This window comes from Leptodactylus fuscus, chromosome 1, assembly GCF_031893055.1.
Source record: "Leptodactylus fuscus isolate aLepFus1 chromosome 1, aLepFus1.hap2, whole genome shotgun sequence".
In the NCBI taxonomy this organism is placed as follows: domain Eukaryota; kingdom Metazoa; phylum Chordata; class Amphibia; order Anura; family Leptodactylidae; genus Leptodactylus; species Leptodactylus fuscus.
The window spans coordinates 144593182-144613504 of NC_134265.1; the positions used below are offsets into that span (position 1 = coordinate 144593182).

Genomic DNA, 20323 nt, shown 5'->3' on the forward strand with positions numbered 1-20323 from the left:
ATTCTTTGAATTCCCAGTCAGAAACTGGCACTGTATACCAGTAGTAAAAATTGTGGGTGCACGTAACCCCAATATATTCTTTGAATTCCCAGTCAGACAATGGCACTATATACCAGTAGCAAGAAATGAGGGTATTTGTAACCCCAATATATTCTTTGAATTCCCAGTCAGACAATGGCACTGTATACCAGTAGTAAAAATTGTGGGTGCACGTAACCCCAATATATTCTTTGAATTACCAGTCAGAAACTGGCACTATATGGCAGTAGCAAGAAATGAGGGTATTTGTAACCCCAATATATTCTTTGAATTCCCAGTCAGAAACTGGCACTGTATACCAGTAGTAAAAATTGTGGGTGCACGTAACCCCAATATATTCTTTGAATTCCCAGTCAGACAATGGCACTGTATACCAGTAGTAAAAATTGTGGGTGCACGTAACCCCAATATATTCTTTGAATTCCCAGTCAGACAATGGCACTATATACCAGTAGCAAGAAATGAGGGTATTTATAACCCCAATATATTCTTTGAATTCCCAGTCAGACAATGGCACTGTATACCAGTAGTAAAAATTGTGGGTGCACGTAACCCCAATATATTCTTTGAATTACCAGTCAGAAACTGGCACTATATGGCAGTAGCAAGAAATGAGGGTATTTGTAACCCCAATATATTCTTTGAATTCCCAGTCAGAAACTGGCACTGTATACCAGTAGTAAAAATTGTGGGTGCACGTAACCCCAATATATTCTTTGAATTACCAGTCAGAAACTGGCACTATATGGCAGTAGCAAGAAATGAGGGTATTTGTAACCCCAATATATTCTTTGAATTCCCAGTCAGAAACTGGCACTGTATACCAGTAGTAAAAATTGTGGGTGCACGTAACCCCAATATATTCTTTGAATTCCCAGTCAGACAATGGCACTATATACCAGTAGCAAGAAATGAGGGTATTTATAACCCCAATATATTCTTTGAATTCCCAGTCAGACAATGGCACTGTATACCAGTAGTAAAAATTGTGGGTGCACGTAACCCCAATATATTCTTTGAATTCCCAGTCAGACAATGGCACTGTATACCAGTAGTAAAAATTGTGGGTGCACGTAACCCCAATATATTCTTTGAATTCCCAGTCAGACAATGGCACTATATACCAGTAGCAAGAAATGAGGGTATTTATAACCCCAATATATTCTTTGAATTCCCAGTCAGACAATGGCACTGTATACCAGTAGTAAAAATTGTGGGTGCACGTAACCCCAATATATTCTTTGAATTACCAGTCAGAAACTGGCACTATATGGCAGTAGCAAGAAATGAGGGTATTTGTAACCCCAATATATTCTTTGAATTCCCAGTCAGAAACTGGCACTGTATACCAGTAGTAAAAATTGTGGGTGCACGTAACCCCAATATATTCTTTGAATTACCAGTCAGAAACTGGCACTATATGGCAGTAGCAAGAAATGAGGGTATTTGTAACCCCAATATATTCTTTGAATTCCCAGTCAGAAACTGGCACTGTATACCAGTAGTAAAAATTGTGGGTGCACGTAACCCCAATATATTCTTTGAATTACCAGTCAGAAACTGGCACTATATGGCAGTAGCAAGAAATGAGGGTATTTGTAACCCCAATATATTCTTTGAATTCCCAGTCAGAAACTGGCACTGTATACCAGTAGTAAAAATTGTGGGTGCACGTAACCCCAATATATTCTTTGAATTCCCAGTCAGACAATGGCACTATATACCAGTAGCAAGAAATGAGGGTATTTATAACCCCAATATATTCTTTGAATTCCCAGTCAGACAATGGCACTGTATACCAGTAGTAAAAATTGTGGGTGCACGTAACCCCAATATATTCTTTGATTTACCAGTCAGAAACTGGCACTATATGGCAGTAGCAAGAAATGAGGGTATTTGTAACCCCAATATATTCTTTGAATTCCCAGTCAGAAACTGGCACTGTATACCAGTAGTAAAAATTGTGGGTGCACGTAACCCCAATATATTCTTTGAATTCCCAGTCAGACAATGGCACTATATACCAGTAGCAAGAAATGAGGGTATTTATAACCCCAATATATTCTTTGCATTCCCAGTCAGACAATGGCACTGTATACCAGTAGTAAAAATTGTGGGTGCACGTAACCCCAATATATTCTTTGAATTCCCAGTCAGACAATGGCACTGTATACCAGTAGTAAAAATTGTGGGTGCACGTAACCCCAATATATTCTTTGAATTCCCAGTCAGACAATGGCACTATATACCAGTAGCAAAAATTGTGGGTGTATATAGCCCCAATTCTATTGCTAGGGGACTTGCAGGGTATTTCTGAGGTGAAGGTGGGGGGGCACACCGTTGGAACGGTGATTTGGGGTGTATATATGGGGTATACGGGAATACACTGTCAGTGTGTTCCATTCAGGATCCTGGGAAAGCTGGGTTGTGGTGATTGAGCCCGTCAGTGCCACGTTACACTGACAAGCTTCTCCCTGGAATTGAAGTTATATGTAAGCCCAATATATTCTTTGAATTCCCAGTGAGACAATGGCACTATATGGCAGTAGTAAAAATAGTGGGTGTATATAGCCCCAATTCTATTGCTAGGGGACTTGCAGGGTATTTCTGGGGTGAAGGTGGGGGGGCACACCGTTGGAACGGGTATCGGGGGTATATATCGGGTATACGGGAATACACTGACAGTGTATTCCATTCAGGATCCTGGGAAAGCTGGGTTGCGGCGATTGAGCCCGTCAGTGCCACGTTACACTGACAAGCTTCTCCCTGGAATTTAGCTCTTACAAGAGCTGTTGTGGTTGTCTTCTCCTTCCTATCCTAGCCTGTCCCTGCCTACCCAGAATCTAAGCCCTAGCTAGCTGGACGGAAACCTCCGTCCTCGGTGAATTGCAAGCTCAGAATGACGCGAACCTGGGCGGCGCTGTTCTTTTAAATTAGAGGTCACATGTTTTCGGCAGCCAATGGGTTTTGCCTACTTTTCTCAACGTCACCGGTGTCGTAGTTCCTGTCCCACCTACCCTGCGCTGTTATTGGAGCAAAAAAGGCGCCAGGGAAGGTGGGAGGGGAATCGAGTAATGGCGCACTTTACCACGCGGTGTTCGATTCGATTCGAACATGCCGAACAGCCTAATATCCGATCGAACATGAGTTCGATAGAACACTGTTCGCTCATCTCTAATAATGATGTTTGCGGGGCCCGCGGTGTCACTTACCGATCCCGGCCCCTGCCAGGATCAGTAAGTAAGTAGGGCCCGTTACCGGCTGGAGTAACTCCAGCCGTTAACGGCCTATTAAAAAAAAATGTCAGCTGCCTTCGCTGCTTCCCCCGTAGTTACGCCACTGTACTCCAGTTTCCTTACACACTCCAATAATACCAATTTAGATTTTAAGCCCTATATGGGACAGTGACAAACAATGTCCGTAAAGTGCTGCTGAATATGTTGGCGACATACAAGTAAGCAAAAGAAATACAAAAATGAACAAATAATTTCTGCAGGAGTTAGACAATCCCTTTAAATATATTGATGGAGGTATAATCAATCAGGTAGATAATCAACCCTAAACTGACCCCAACATACGCAGCATCAGGTAATGACCTTTCCTGTGGTTGCCCTCACTAACACATCTGTTGCTGAAAAGTCAAGTTATAAGCTTTTAAAAGCTTGGATCACCAGCTTGAATAGATGAAGCTGTTCCCCGCCCCGTAAGTAGTTTAGGTAAATTTGCACAAGGTTTTAAAAGCTAATATGACTTTTCAGGAACAGAAAACTTAGTGAGAGCCACCAGAGGCACTGTTTTCCTATTTATATCTTGGGAAACAGATTTGCATATTTTTCGCACAATCCCCCAGTACAGCAAAAATAGCTTTGTAAAGACTCCGTACGCCTGTCAAGGTGCTTTCTCCTCAAGGAGAGATATTATCCCCATAACCTGAGAGGCACCATAGCAAAAGGTCATTGCTTGATGACACACACACTGGGACCAGTTTAGGGTGGAAAAAACACCTAACATGTTCCCTTTAAATTGTGGTGTTCTAACTTGCACACAGTGATGGCCTTTTGGCCTAATTTAAGGGGCTTGTCTGAAGTGATAGAAATTCATTTAAATCCTTTACAAATAGAAATAGAGCTTATTAATATCACTATCTTCACTACTATGTCTGCTCTGACAAAGGCAGGGAAGGGGCTGGCTATCTGGTCAGTTCATTAGCTGATGCGGCGTTCACACCAGCGTCTGCTGTCTGACCCAGGGGTTTCCATCCTAATCCCTGGTGAACCTGGATAGGGGACGGCTTGCCAGTGGTCAGTTTTAAAACCATTCACTTTAATGGGTTTTTAAAGCAAACCGCCATTGTCCGTATGCAGCCTCTCTGCGGGGAAACTGGATTTTTTTACACGGACACAAAGTCGGACATGCAGGACTTTGCATCCGTCCAAAAAACCGGATCTGTGATCATCAGTCTTTTTCAAGATAAGACATAATTACTAGTCAATTCATACTGTCCCCTAATTCTCTGTTACCTTTGAATAGATCTAATAATATCTGCTGCCAAAGCATATTTGTGTATTATAGGAAAGAGGTGACTTTTGGTTCTGGTTTAACAATGCTTCTGATCTTAAAGCCATGAACTACTGTAAATTGTGCTATGAGTTTCCAGTGCTGAACTCTAGTCCGATCTTTTCAACAGAAGTCTATTACAGAATACCTAACATTATAATAAGTTTGCATAAACCGGTAATTCCTGTGAATATAAAACTTTGCAAAATATATCTTATTGAAAGAAAGCAGTGTCTTCTTCCAACTTCTACCTTCCAGTTCTGGACCTCTTCCCATTTGCCCAAGAGGTTGTGTTCATAACCTGCATTGCATTGGATTAGCGAAATCGGGCTACATGTAGCTATTGTAACGACGAAGAGAGAGTGAGGAGGGGGATGCAGCTGCATGCGGCTAGCAGTGGGGACATCTGATTTACTCAGACCACCTAACACAGGTCTTACATCACCACAGGCAGAGCCTGCCCAGTTAGCAAGCTTTGCGAGGGAAAATGTGCATTAACAGAAACCATCAGGAAAAAGACTTACAACATGCAAATTACACAGATCTCTGGCTGTACTAAAGTGAAGGCCTCTCTTCTATGTAATAAATTATCAATATTATAAATGGCACATGATGTTGGCCCTATGACAGATTTTGCATCGAGTTCCTGGAGCTCCAAGCTATGCCTCTGCGTATTCCTGTACCTTGTTATATCAACATGCATTGAACGAAATATCAGAAAATTTAGTTCAATTCAAATAAACCTAAAAGTGTAATAAAATAAAAGTATGCATATGCTATGTTGGTATGCTTTCCGGCATTAACCCTTTGGAATCAGTTTTACCTTTGTACTGCAGAGGACTGTTTCCTAGCAACCTCTGAATAGTATATCTTGTGTTGTTCGCAGATGAAGTGCTTGAGATCTGAATTAATTGGCTACTAGGCAACAGCTCGGTAGTACAACAGACATGATCATCAAATGTGTGCACAATTCATGGGTTAATACGTAAGCGGCAAGGAATTCTGCTGAATTTCTTGGTCTGTAAATTCTCTGGATGGAGCACAAATGCCTGATCGTATCTGAGATCCTGATGATGTAAGCTCTTCGTTTTACCCCCCAAAAAAATAACATATGAAGATGTATGAAATAGCGAAGCATTCTGCAGCCATGCACACACTTGTCTTGTAATATTGGTGTATTGATTTTGCTAAGAAACACCGTAAATTTGTTGCATTAACTGACATGCGTAGTCCATATGACCTCATTGCATAAAGGGTAGGACGTATTTAGAAGATAATATGTATTTTTTCAAGATTTCAGAAGCAGATGGAAAAATGAAAGACCTGATTCCTGTACTCCAATAAATGTCGCCTGCGTGTCTCTTGCTCATTTGTTCTATGGATTTGTAACCTAGGAAACCTGAACGTGAACTCTGAGAAGGATTGCTGAGAAGCCATTAATCCCTACATGTGATATATATCTACAGGATTTTAGTTATAAGTACAAAGCATGATGTTATTAACGCCCACAAATGATGACCTCTATATAAAATGATTCGCCTGCATCTTATTCCTAAACTCATAGAAGTAATGTAATTCTTTTATTATTTCCATGAAATCCTAAATATTGAAAGGATGGAATGTAACATGAATATGTATTCCCTATTTGGAGGTACCACATCTATTAGGGAATTACATAGACCTAAAGTCTAAGAATGAAAGAATATAAATGTGTTATATTCTTGGTGCATAAACTGGTGCGGTAGTTTCCATGCAATGCATATACACAGGTAGTGTAACTTTATGGAGAAAGTAAATGTAAAATCAATGTAAAATGCAAAGACTTTGAATATTCCACCATCTACGATACATAATATCACCAAAAGATTCAGAGAATCTGGAAAAATTATTGTGCATAAGGAACAAGACCAATTATTGTGCATAAGGAACAAGACCAACAATCAGTATTGCATGCTCGTGATCTTTGGGCCCTATAGAAGCATCAATTGGTAATGTAAATCATTGCATGTGCTCTAGAACGCATCCAGAAATGATTGTTTGTTAGGTAGGGTTCACACTACTGTTGGTGTCCGCTTCAGAAGGTGTCCGTTAAAAAAATAAACCAAAAAATGGACACCTATCATAATAGACACAAACGGACAATAACTGATGGCTATCAGTTACTCTCCGTTATATGTCAGTTGTCCATAGACCTCAATGTTTAAAAAAAATTACACTTACTGTCTGTTTTTTCAAACAGACAGAAAAGTCCTGCATGTAGGATTTTTTTGTCCGCTTGAAAAAACATACATGGTTTTAAACGGACACTAATGGTCACAATCGGACATAAATGGACACTAAAGGACACAAGATAAATGTCCATTCAAATGAATGGAAATTGCAAATGGACCAGCTAGTGTCTGTTGCTACAATCTTGTACGGACAATAGCCACGGAAACTGCTGAGCGGACAACAATGGTAGTGTGAACGCCCCCTTAACACAATTTGCCATGCAATCCACAAATACAAGTTAAAGCTGTATCATGCAAAGAAGTCATAAAGCAGCAAAATTCATAAACACTCATGTCTTCTCTGAGCCAAAACTCATTTAGGCTGAGACCCCATGTTGTCAAAATGCAGCTTTGTGTTGCCGTTTTTGCTGCAGTTTTTTTTTTTTTTTTTTTTTAAGCCATGTGTGGCTACAAAAAGAATGGGAAATATCTATGAAGCTCTTATACTTCTATCTTCTGCTCAATCCACGCCTGGCTTTGGCTTAAAAAAACAGCAACATCTGAAAAAAAGCTGCATTTCCACAATGCGGGGCTTCAGCCATAAAATGGATTGAGCCCAAATGGGAAACTGTTCTGTGGTCAGGTGAATCAAAATTTTAAATTCTTTGTGGAAACCACGGAGACCATGTCCAGTGAACTCCAGAGCCGGTAGATCATTCTACTTGTTATTAGAGCACAGTTCCAAAGCTGCAACTCTGATGGTATGAGATTGCACTAGTGCCTGTGGCATGGGCAGTATTGATGTTGAGCCGTAAATAGAGGTTTTAACACAATTTTAATAAGGCCAATTTTCCCAGGTTGGGTGTTGTACTTCAGGACATAGGGAGCAGCTATTATCAGATAGTGGTGGGAGAAATTTAAATCTACATTGAGTAAGTATATAGAAAGCTGTATACCTATAGGGAACATGTATACATGTCTTAAAATACTCCTTCATGGCCTACAAATACTGTTAACAGGTAATAAACAAAGAAAAGTTGCAATTAGCCATACAAAACACTTAATAAAATTTGTAAAAGGGAAATAAAACAAATACATAATGAAAGGCAAAAAATGCAAAAAAAAAAAAAAAAAAAAAAAAAAGGGCAGAAAAGGTAGGGCCCCCATCGGCTTGGAAAATATAGTTAGTTATTAGATTGAAAATTGCTATTCAGACAGGTCCTCTGGTGTACCCCAGGGTTCAAAACTAGTATGGACTTGGGTAGGGATGTAATATTACCACTTTATAAATCATTGGTGCTGTCCCATCTGCAGTATGCTCCAGTGGCCTCCCCAAACCACCGCTCGGTGATAAGCCAGTCCAGGACAGCTTGTCCTGGACTGGCTTAGGTTAGCAAAAATGCCGCCCTCCCTGAGGCCCTGGCACAGTGCCGCCTGAAGTGCTCGCTTCAGGTCGCCTCATGGGAGGTGCGGCACTGATGTCCTAGAGTTGGAAAAGGTACAACAGGGGGTCACAAACTAATAAGGGGCATGGAGGACCTCAGTTATAAGGAGACATTAAAAGAGTTAAACAGCATGGCTTTGCAAAAGAGTGTGGGTGTTGAACTGACCTGACTGCAATCCAGACCTGTCACCAACAGAAAACATTTGTTACACTATGAAACCAAAAGTCCTGTAAAGAAGACAACAGGACTGTTTAACAACTAGAATCCTACAACAGACAATGGGCCAACATTCCTCTCCCAAAGCTTCAGCAATTGGTGTGAAGAAGTGATCCTACACAATGGTAGAAATGGCCTGGTCCCAACCTTTTTGAGATGTGGTGCTGCCATCAAATTCTAAATGAGTTAATTATTTTTTCAGTAGAAATGTCTAACGTTCAATTTCTGTCTAACTTTCAGTGTCTATCTTTCAACTTCTTTACACAGCGTCTCGACTTTTTGGAATTGAGGTTGTACAGTTCATTTACCTGCATACCATCTACATAGTAGCACGATCGGATACTACAGCTTTATCCCGTTCATAGGGCAAATTTGCAATACCGTGCAAAGTGCAGCAACGTGAACTTTAGGAGGCAGCAACAACTGCAGGATCGATGGAACCCTTTAAACAACTTATTGATGGGGATGCCAAAAGTTGGACCCTCACCACTATGACAGCAGGACATCAATATATTGAATCTGGAAAACCCATTTAATGACTGTAAGCTAGAACCAAACTAGTTTCTTTACATGTAGGGATATACATATAAAGTCCATGAATTGGACCCCCACCAGTTTGTGGTACAGAGAGCTGACCCTTAGGGCTAGTTCACATGTGAATAGGGGGTGGCGGAATTTGGTCCTGAAAAAACCGCTTCAGGAATTAGGAAGTGGTTTTTGGACATGAGGCTGTTTTTGGAGCGGTTTTTGGCAAAAACCGCCTCAAGAAAAACCCAGGCGGTTTTTCCCTCCAGCACAGTTAATGGACCTTGATAAAACGCCTGGTGGTTTTTTGAGGCGTTTTTTGCCAAAAACCGCGTCAAAAACCGTTTGCGTTTTTTGGCAAAATGCCGTGTCGTGATTTTTGGCAAAAAGCCGCGTCGTGGTTTTCCGCATCCCATTCACTTGCATTGATTTCCTGAGGCGGAATCCGCCTCAAGAATGGTCATGTCACTTATTTTTTCCGCTAGCGGCAAAAAAACACTAGCGGAAAAACGAACGCTAGCGGCCTACATGGACCACTATTGTATGGAGATGGATTCCGCGTCCAAATTCCGCCCCACTGACCCCATGTTAACGAGTCCTTAGAACAATAGAAGGCCTTGTCGATTAAGAAACCACAAGGAAACAGGTTGAGCAATATCTTCACATGGTTACTGGGGAAGTGCCCAGTTACTTTGTGCACAGAAAGGAAGGATGGCAAAGGTGTCAGGCCTGAGGTAGGACTAGTTGGGGTTCCCGGAAATGGAGATGCAGTGTAAAGTCCTTGCACAGGAAGTAGGACCAGAACCAGGGGCACGAGCAGTGGTGACATATGGCAATTTTCCGTGAGAAGGCTAAAGATAATCATATAAAGAAAGGTGGCCATATTGATAGCCAGTGAGCACAGATGGTTCAGAAGTGAACATTGAACCCAGTTACCACTTAAGGATCAAGTTGTGGCTTCCATCATTCTCTGTGAAGGAGTGGGGAATTCCCCTTGCACAGGTGAAGCATCTGAAGACTTTAGTAAAAATACATTAAAACAGCAACCCAATCACTCTTGTTTTCCTCCCGGTAGATTAAATGATAACAGGTCGTCAATATTTTGAAGCCAGAAAAGTCCTTTAATGACTGTAAGCTATAGCCAAACCATTTTCTCTGCATTGTGATTATTTGTCATGTGTTAAATATAGAAAACATGGATTCATATCTTAGTACAATAGTATGTGGAAATGATGTCTTTGTAATCATTTTATTTTAGTACTATTGTTATTTAAATGCTGTGCGAGACTATTGCAAATGATGCAATACTGTTTTTCAAATGCTGCCAGTTCTCAAACTATGTTATGATCTCATCCATGGTCCCCTTTCATGAATGTATCTCATTACACTCATCCCCATGAAGTAATTAATGTGGACATGAAAGATGTTGCTTAATCCCATTCTTATTGAAATGACTGGGACAATCATCTTACCCTGTAGTAATCAGTGCTGTAGACATCTCTAGACATTCCAAAGTCTCCAATCTTCACTAAGAGGTTTTCTCCCACAAGACAGTTCCTTGTGGCCAGATCTCGGTGGACAAAGTGCTGAGAGGCCAGGTACACCATACCTGCTGCAATCTGCTGAGCTATATGAAGCATCTGGGATTGAGTGAGCTCTGCAGGGCGGTTTCCTTCTGCCATAAGAACAGCATCGGGTCCATGAGCCCTAAAAGGAAAGGAAAGATCATATGGTACAATATAACAAGTGCCACACCTTAAATTGACTTAAAAGAGTGTACAACACTCCCAGGGCTCCTATGACACTATCTGTCCAATTTCTAGCTCTCTAACACAAACACATTGAACCAGCTTTTATACGCCATATAACATCAGCACTGTAAGGCGGTCAGATGGATGTCACATGTTTGCTCTTAATTCACTGGTAAAGCATGTGGAAGCGGCCATTTATTAAAGATTTAGGACAAACCAATTTCCTCATCTCTAGTTACCAGCAATGCTAAAAAAAAATAGTAAAGTTTTAAAGTGAATGCTTATCTTTTAACATCAGTGTGTTTTTAGCGGGTTAATTTCTTAAGATATCTTCATAGCAGAGCTCTAAATCTCATACATATTTAAAAGAAGATGGCTTTGTGGCACCACTAAGGGGAGCTAAGGAGCTTCCTGCATTGTTATTTTTTATTATTAAGCATAGATTTGTTGTTCTGAAGATAAAGATGTATTCATAAATTATTTAACAAATAATTTTGAACTTAAAGAGAACCTCTCATGTAAATTTGTGACACTAAATCCATCAACAGGTTCTTATGGAACCACTGGTTTAGTGTCTGTTATAACCCAAAGAAGACCTATCCAGTCTTAAGAAATGAGTCCACTGAGAAAATTGAAATTCAGCTTTTCTACATTAGCAATGTTTTGTAATATGTTTCACATGAAAAAAAATGATAATCATTTCCCACAGTATTTTATATAACTACCTTCTCTACTTTACAGAAAACAGATAAGAAGAATGCCATAAATATTTAGAGGGTACATCAAGCATAAATCACATCACAAAGTCAAAGCTAAATAGGTTGTAAAGAAAAGATATGACAAATATAAGATAAATGGTGCCCAGTCTAGCTTTAATGTGTAGTAACTCATTTGACTGACATCAACAGCATCCATCAATATATTTTAGACAATAATGGCACAAATACTTCTAAAAATATGTCTCAGTGTATTGTGTCACAGGATGCTAGTAATTTTTCACCTAAATAATGCTGTTCAGTACATGTATTACAGGCTTTACCTGATGTACAGTCATGGCCGTAAGTGTTGGCACCCCTGAAATGTTTCCAGAAAATGAAGTATTCTCCCAGAAAATTATTGCAGTTGCATATATTTTGTTATACAAATGTTTATTTCTTTTGTGTGTATTAAAATAACACCAAATAACATAGAAAAAAGGCAAATTGGATGTAATTTCACATAAAAATCAAAAAACGGGCTGGAAAAAATTGTTGCCACCTTTTCAAAATAACTTTCTTTCAAGCATGTGATGCTCATTCCAACTCACCTGTAGCAAATAACAGGTGTGGGTAATATAAAAATCATACCTGAAACCAGTTCAGAATGAGAGAAATCGACATGATCTTTGCATTATGTGTCTGTATTTGCCAGAGTAAGCATGGAGAACAGAAAGAGAAGAAAACTGTCTGAGTACTTGAATACCAAAATTGTGAAAAATATTAACAATCTCAAGGTTACAGCTCTATCTCCAGAGATATTTTATGTTCCCTTGTCCACAGTGCACAACATAATCCAGAAGTTTACAATCCATGGCACTGTAGCTAATTTCCCTGGACATGGATGAAAGACAAAAATTGATGAAATGTTGAAACGCTGAATATTCCAAGTGGTGCATAAGCCACAACCAAGTTGCAAAGAAATTCAAGCTGTCCTGCAGGCTTAGGGTGCATCAGTGTCAGCGCGTACTGTCCGTCAACAATTGAATGAAAAGAAATGCTATGGCAGAAGACCCTGGAGGACCCCAAGGCTGGCAAAGAGACATAAAAAGCTGGACTGCAGTTTGTCAAAATGTAAGTGGGAAAACAAAAATCTTTCTGGGAAAATGTCTTGTGAACAGATGAGACCAAGATAGAGCATTTGGTATAGCACATCATTCTATTATAGAGCAAAAATAGAATAAGGCCTACAAAGAAAAGAACACAGTACGAACAGTCAAGTATGGGGTGGTTCAAAGATGTTTTGGGGTTGTTTTGCTGGCTCTGGCACTGGGTGCCTTTACTGTGTGCAAAGCATACCAAATGATTTTGGGTCGCAATGTAAGGCCCAGTATCAGAAAGCTGGGTTTGCATCCTAGGTTATGGGTATTCCAGCAGAACAATGATTCCAAACATACTTCAAAAAGCACCCAGAAATGGATGGAAACAGTGCTGGCGAGTTCTGAAGTGGCCATGAATGAATCAAATATGATAGACCTGAAGCAGTTTGTAAAATAAGAGTGGTCCAAAATTCCACTTGAGAAGTGTTTGTTGATATATAAGAAGCAATTGATTTCAGTTGTTTTATGTTTTTTTTCCAAAGGGTGTGCAGCCATATATTAAGTTGAGGGTGCATGTAATTTTGTCTGGACCATTTTTGGTTTTTTTGCATTAAATTATATCATTTTTCACTTTTTTTTTGTGTTGTTCCAATATATAAAGAAATTAAACATCTGTATAACAAAACATGTGGAACTGCAATAATTTTCTTGGAGAAATACTTTATTTCCTGGGTTGCCAACACTTACGGCCATGAATATACATGGTTCTACTCAAGTCAAAAGTAATCACATGTATGTTTATAGTGTTGATATATTTTGATTCTGATTTACGATTAAAGGATGCAATATGCCTATGATGTTTGCCAGCTGAAGTAAATGGGGCTGTAAGTGTCCAGACTCACTGTATGAGGTGGCTATGTCCTGATCAGCAGGTGAAAGACTTGTGAACTGTGTAGTTTTAATGCACCCCATCCCAGGCATTTGGCAGTGTGGCTAGATCGCATTTGGCACCAAAAGGTGCTGCAGTTTACTAATGGCAACTTTAAAGGAAAGTGAGCCATAGCTATGACGGGATATGATACCATTCAGGCCTGTGGAAACAGTGGAAGTATGGCTACTGTCACCAGTGAAGGATGCTGAGCAGCAGAGAGACCTTCAAAGACGGGAGCCTAAAAGACCTGATAATGTGAGTAGGAGGCCGAAAATATAGTGTCACAGAGCCACAGACATCTACTGATGATGGCAGTATATAGAAATGCCTACCTCCTCCTGAACTTTATAATGCCTGGTTTCATTTGCCCTGACTGTAAGCAAAAACTAGTATTTGCTGTAACCTGGTGTGAACCTGAACCTGGTGCTTCTGCTTTGCTTTGCTAGGTTTTTTGCTAGTAGCAGCCATATCCGTCATACCCAGGCTATGGAAAACCACCTCCTCTCCTTCTATATAGGCATGGCTACAGGAGATCCTCTTTCTCCACCGCATGGAGGACCTCCTTGCAGAACTTCGACATGATGATGGAAAACACCAACAAGTGTGGTTGTTGCAGAACGTTTACTATAAATCTGCCGTCTTCCAGACTGTTTTGCCTGCACCTCTTCCCTAGAACCCACATCTCTCCCTCTTTCTCCTATTTAATTTGAATCCTCCCTCTGATCTCCAAACCCCTGTTTAACTTACATCTTATCTCTTATTTTCCCTAGAAATTCGATTGTGAGACATCTCCTTTTGAGAAACATCCTCTCCCTCTTTTTCCTTTTTCTTCTGTCTTTCTGATTTGCTCTGCTGTGACAAAGCCTGTTATTTTCCCCATTACCTCCCTTACACTCTTATTACTCCCAACCCATGTATGGCTCCCCTACCAAATATCCTCCTGTCGCAAACCCAAGCCGGTGCTATTGCACAATCGCCACCCACAAACCCTTGTTATACTCTGGGGTCTTCTGAGGTGATTAAGCATAATAACATGTGTAACTCACCTCTCCTGGACTCCAGTGCGGGTCCCATCAGCATTACCACACAAAATGACAAAACATGACTGCTGAGCCCCAATCTTATTCGGAGACATCTCTGTGAGCAGAAGACGTGGGAAGACAGGTGCCAGAGTCCAAGAAAGGTGAGTTACACTGTTTATTATGTTTAAAGAGGACCTTTCATGACCTCATGTATATACGGCTTTATATAGGAGCCGACAGTGTGCTGAATTCAGCGTACTGTTGACTTTCCCGCTATGTGCCCTGGTACTGGAGATATCAGTGCCGTTAATTTCGGCACCAATCTCTCCCCATTGTCACAAGGGCATTGCTCAAAGTGTAGCATCATCGCTGGGCTGTGAGGAACACCTCCCTGATAGTACTGTAACATAGCCTTGTCGTGTCAGAGGGGGAGTTCCTTACCACTGAGAGATGACCCTGAACTGTGAGGAACGCCCCCCCCCCCCCAACCCAGTACAAATCTATGGACGAGTACTGTTGAGAAGGCGGGCCCTCCTCACAGCCCAACGATGACACTAGACTGTCAAGAATGCCCTTCTGACAGTGGGGAGAAATCGGTTCAGACATTAATGGCACTGATATCACCAGCCCTGGGGCACATAATGGAAAAGTCAACAGTGTGCTGAATTCAGCATACTGTCAGCTTTCTAGCAGTATATAAAACCACATATGCATGAGGACATGAAAGGTCCTCTTTAAACACCTCCCTGGGCCTCCAGTCATTATTTCCGGCTCTGGAGAGACCTGAGAATATAATAATTATTATTTAAGAATTTTGAGTTCTTCTGAACCCCAAATTTTTGGAAAATTCATAAAGAAAACCATATAGGCCACTATAGGGCATTATAATCTGTGGAGAGGTCACTATGGGGCAATTATACTCTGTGAAGTGAAGGGAGCTGGCGTGAAACATTATACTGCATGGAGGGGCTACTATAGGGCATTATACCGTGTGAAGGAACCACTGTGAGACATTATACTGTGTGGAGGGCTACTATGGGATATTACAGTGTGTGTTGGGGCCACTGTGAGACATTATCTGGAATGGAAAGGCCACTATGGGACATTATACTGCGTGTGGAGGGGCTACTATAAGGCACTATATTGTGTGGAGAGGCCACTGTAGGACATTATTCTGCGTGGAGATCACTATTGGACATTATATTGTATGGAGGCCACTATAGGACATAGTTGCCCAGGAATTGGATCAAAATATTGTTTTTCCTATATTCCTAATTAAAACCTAAGTGCGTCTTACCTGAAAAAAATTTCAAAACCAAGAACATCCAAGCACATCAATTGACGTATGACCCACCACACTATTTGCAGCAAGTGCTTTCTGTAGTAAATTCATATATGAGAAAAGGATCCTTTATTTGAAGAGTTCAGACTGCATTTCTTATTATAGAATCCTTCCTTTACTCATAAAATCAAGATCTCCCACAGAGTGCAGATGTAAAAGCCACAACAATTTTCACTGTGCTTCCTATACTCCCCCGAATAATTCTCCCTACAGTGAACTCTGCGCTCAGACATTGTTTGACCTTCAACATGTGGTCTAGTGTCTGAAACATGAAGCTATGCTGCAGGAAATGCTGATGTTAAAATTCATTGAGGTCCCTAATGCATTTCCATAAGACAACCTCTAGGGGCACTAGAGGTCAATAATTTGACTGCAAGTTGTTTTCAGCTGCAATTATCTGCATTCACCACTTATAAAGCAGACAGGGCGGATTAAAAAAAACCACAGTATTGATTTGGGCTTAATTATTGTACTTTCACCTTAAATATGGTATTTGAAAAATTGTTTTTAATTTCTAAAATGTTCTTGCATTTTAAACTGACCAGAACTTGTCATTGTGTTTCTTAAAGATACTCTCATCATTTCATTACGATACTCTCATAATTTCACTCGAGAGGCATATTCAAAAAATTACATATTTTCAACACAAGAGCAATAAAGGTCAAGTAGGGTCAGTTTATGGAATGTAATAGTACAATAGTATATAGTGGTAAATAATGGGATAATAAACCTTTTTGACTATAGTTTTATTAGTAGTATCAAAAGTTTTCCTTAAATGTTGTCTTTTTACAAGTAATTCTGCCCTAAGAATGCTTATGTTGACCTTGGTATGTTTTCCTTTGGATTCTACCATCTCTGGTATCATAATCAATATAGCTAGTCTCCAGCTCACGTTCTGCTCAGTCTCCTGTTGTCCCTCCAAACTTCCACCCAGATGTGAATTGGAAGGAATAACACAATATATTGGTCATTTCTTTTTATTTTCCTGTTTGTACTGACTATTAGGGTATGTTCACATGGTGGAAACCTTTTCCGCCGTGTGGCTTTTTTGCACGGATAGCCGCGACGGGATGCTGATGCAATCCATCGGCATCCCGTTGCGGCATCCCACTCCTGATTAAGCCAGGGTGAATGGGCCTAAGTAGGATTGTGTCTCAAGCTGTGGATGCTGTGGCTGACTCAGCCGCAGAATCCGCGTGAAGATAGGGTATGTCACATTTTTTTTCCACTAGCTGAAAAAAATCGCTAGCGGAAAAAAATTGTGAATGACTCGAAATTAAATGAATAGGAAGCGTTTTTGCAGGCGGATTTTGAGGCGGATTCTACGTTAAAATCCACCTGCAAAAAACTGGTGTGAACATAACTTAAAGGGGCTCTATCAGCAAAATCATGCTGATAGAGCCCCACCTATGCGTGAATAGCCTTTAAAAAGGCTATTCAGGCACCACTGAAGTCATACTAAACTCCCCCCCCGTTTTAAAATAAAACCCTAAAAAAGAATATGTTAATCTTATCTATCGTGCATGGTGGGCGGGCATTCAGGGTCCAATGTCATCTTCAGCCACGCCTTCTCTTCCAGCGATGTTCTCGGGTCCCGTCTTCCTACGGCGCTCGTGAACTGCCATTGATAAAAAATGGGTACATGCGCAGTAGCATGCTGTTACTACTATTACTGCGCATGCGTCCGCGCCATTTTTATCAATGGAAGTTCGCGAGCGCTGGAGGAAGACGGGACCTGAGGACATGAAATTCCATTCCTATATGCCCTTTTGTACATAAATATGCATCCTTCAGAAATGGTTTTAAATTTACTTGACAAAGGAGCCTAGAGTTCCGAAACGTTGTAATCTGTCATCATTATTAGTTAGCCATTAAAAAGGTATCAACTACTTAAGACTATCAAGTTTTTTGGTTTTTTATATGAGTTTTACAATGAAATTTACAAAATACGAGGAGTAAATGGAAAATTTGATGAAAAGCTATGTGTTGGACTAAATATCAGCAAACCTTTTGATGCTTAGCATTGGTTATTTTAACAGAGTATCATGCTATATTATTCTATTTTGGTTCCTCGGCTGCTTTGCCTGTTGTTCTGCTATGACTACATGGTTTATATCAGGCAGTATTCAGAGTTATTTAGTCTTCATACATAACGGACATCGTGGGTACGATGAGCTACTGGTATGCAGCTTGTATGCCAATAGTGTGTAATGTAATTTAGCACATTCACTGCAGATGTCTTCAACTGAGCCTAAATGTTCATACTGTGTCTGTGAAAAGCAAATTCTGTAGATTTAAAGGGATTTTATTACTAATACAAAGATAGTTTCTGCCATGCACACGATTGGTACTCCTTCACTGTAAAATTTTCATCTAAATCATATAATATCACACTTTTTTTTTTTTAACATAATTTGGTAGATTTACTAATGCTCTTTAGTAGTTAGACAGTGTAAACTTAGACTCAATATTCTTAAACTCTGCCAAATTTATCACAGTGGCTGTTCTGGATGATAAGTCAGGAGCATTTTTAGACTGTCTAGTCTAACTTTACACCACCTATTTCTTGGCTTATTTTGGAGCTTCTTTGAACACCCAATGTTGGAACTTCCAAGCAGAATTTGGAATAAAGCTCCTACTCTGCCACAACTATCTTCAACAACAAGGAAATTAGTAAGGTGAACCTCAGTGTGGAGGTATAGCTCACTGGCTTGTGAAGAGCAGGCCTGTGCCAGTGTCAGCTTCAGCACAAAGCAGGGACTTATCAGTGCAGTCTCCATGGCTAGGTATGATGAAGGACCAATGATGTCATTATCACCAAGGGCCTACATTTCTATACCTTGGAACAATTCACTTGGAGTCTTCAGACTGAATGCTGTAACTTGGTGGTAGATCCATCATAGACTTGTACTGTAGATATGAGGCTCTTCTATTATCTCTCTGTTACAAGAATGCTCAAAATAATGTGGGAGGTGTAAAATTGAGGAAATATTTGCAGCAAGTTTGGAAGGTTTCTTTTTTAGGAGAATGCTGCTATCTATATCAATGGGTTAGAGGTGGAAAAGGGAGATTGTACTTGCCCTTAGGCGAAGGGAAGGTTGGGGGCTAGGCTACTACCAGTGATACTGTACTGTGGTGCCTGAAACTTCTGCTTAGGAATTTTGTACTGCACAGTCATATTTGGCACCCCTGGGGTGAGATCTAATTTTGCAATGTGGTGTTTGGCACTTTTGCGGAGGAGCTTTGTCCTCTACTGTGGTAACACAGGGTGAGAGGTTGTGCTGGACTGTGATGTTTGCAATATCTGAGTAGGCATTCTCTGCTTGGACACTGATATATGGTATTGTTGGGGAGGTATTTTCTGCTGCAGTGTAGAATACGGTGTTGCTACTGTTATTTATCACTGACGGGTAGTTACTCACATAAAGACTAAATCACTGTAGGAGTAAATAAAATATAACTTTTAATAATCTTTCTTAAAAATGGCCTCAATTTATTTAATGTTTTTTAAATATTTTCTTAAAAAAACTGTACTATGACCTCATTGATAAAGGGTAACCAATAATTATTAAGTCAATCCCTGTCTGGTACAGCCATTAACAGTTTCATTCCCTGATAGTGTGCCAGGAGCTAATCTGTTATGCCCCAGTACACCTATATATCCCTGGAACTCTAGATGAAATCAGGTGCGAGGAAATCTAGATACAAATCCCTAGTGGTTCCACATAGGCTGTGAGTAAGGCCAGAGGGAGGTCCTGGAGGCGAAAGCTCTGTGAGCAGTATTGATACCGTGTCCTACCATCAAGGGCGCGGGAAATGCAGTTTTAACTGCAAATATTATCATCTCCTGCATTATCATCCTCCTGATGAGCTAGGCTAGACCCCTAGTGAAACGCGTTGAGGGAAGTGTGAGGGAAAACTTATACAATAGGTGGTGGATACATCAGGGACCATATATTGTATTTATCTAGTTAGGATACGTAGCCCATGAATAGAGACTAATAGGGCTAATGTAACTATACCCTAAGTGGCAACAATGTTAACATAGGCAATTGGAGCATACTTGAGATCAGTAGGGCATTGTGTGAGGTGTAGTTGAGTGGAATACGGCTTGTGAGAACATGAGACTGTACTGTATTGAATATCCTCCGTTTCAATATAGCTCCTGTTGTCATTATCATATACGGGGGTTAATTTGTCAGTAACAGAGACTGCTCACAGAGCTTTCGCCTCCAGGACCTCCCTCTGGCCTTACTCACAGCCTATGTGGAACCACTAGGGATCTGTATCTAGATTTCCTCGCACCTGATTTCATCTAGAGTTCCAGGGATATATAGGTGTACTGGGGCATACCAGATTAGCTCCTGGCACACTATCAGGGAATGAAACTGTTAATGGCTGTACCAGACAGGGATTGACTTAATAATTATTGGTTACCCTTTATCAATGAGGTCATAGTACAGTTTTTTTAAGAAAATATTTAAAAAACA

General features: G+C 40.4%; 1 protein-coding gene across 3 annotated transcripts in view; it reads right to left on the reverse strand.

Annotated features, from left to right (window-relative positions):
• NTRK2 (neurotrophic receptor tyrosine kinase 2) overlaps window positions 1-20323 on the reverse strand; it is a 202494-nt gene that overhangs the window by 29208 nt on the left and 152963 nt on the right. For all 3 annotated transcript variants that reach the window (XM_075278019.1, XM_075278024.1, XM_075278014.1), the window contains one exon: window positions 10465-10699. In XM_075278019.1, coding sequence (XP_075134120.1) covers window positions 10465-10699 — 235 coding nt within the window. The remainder of the gene's footprint in view (window positions 1-10464; window positions 10700-20323) is intronic.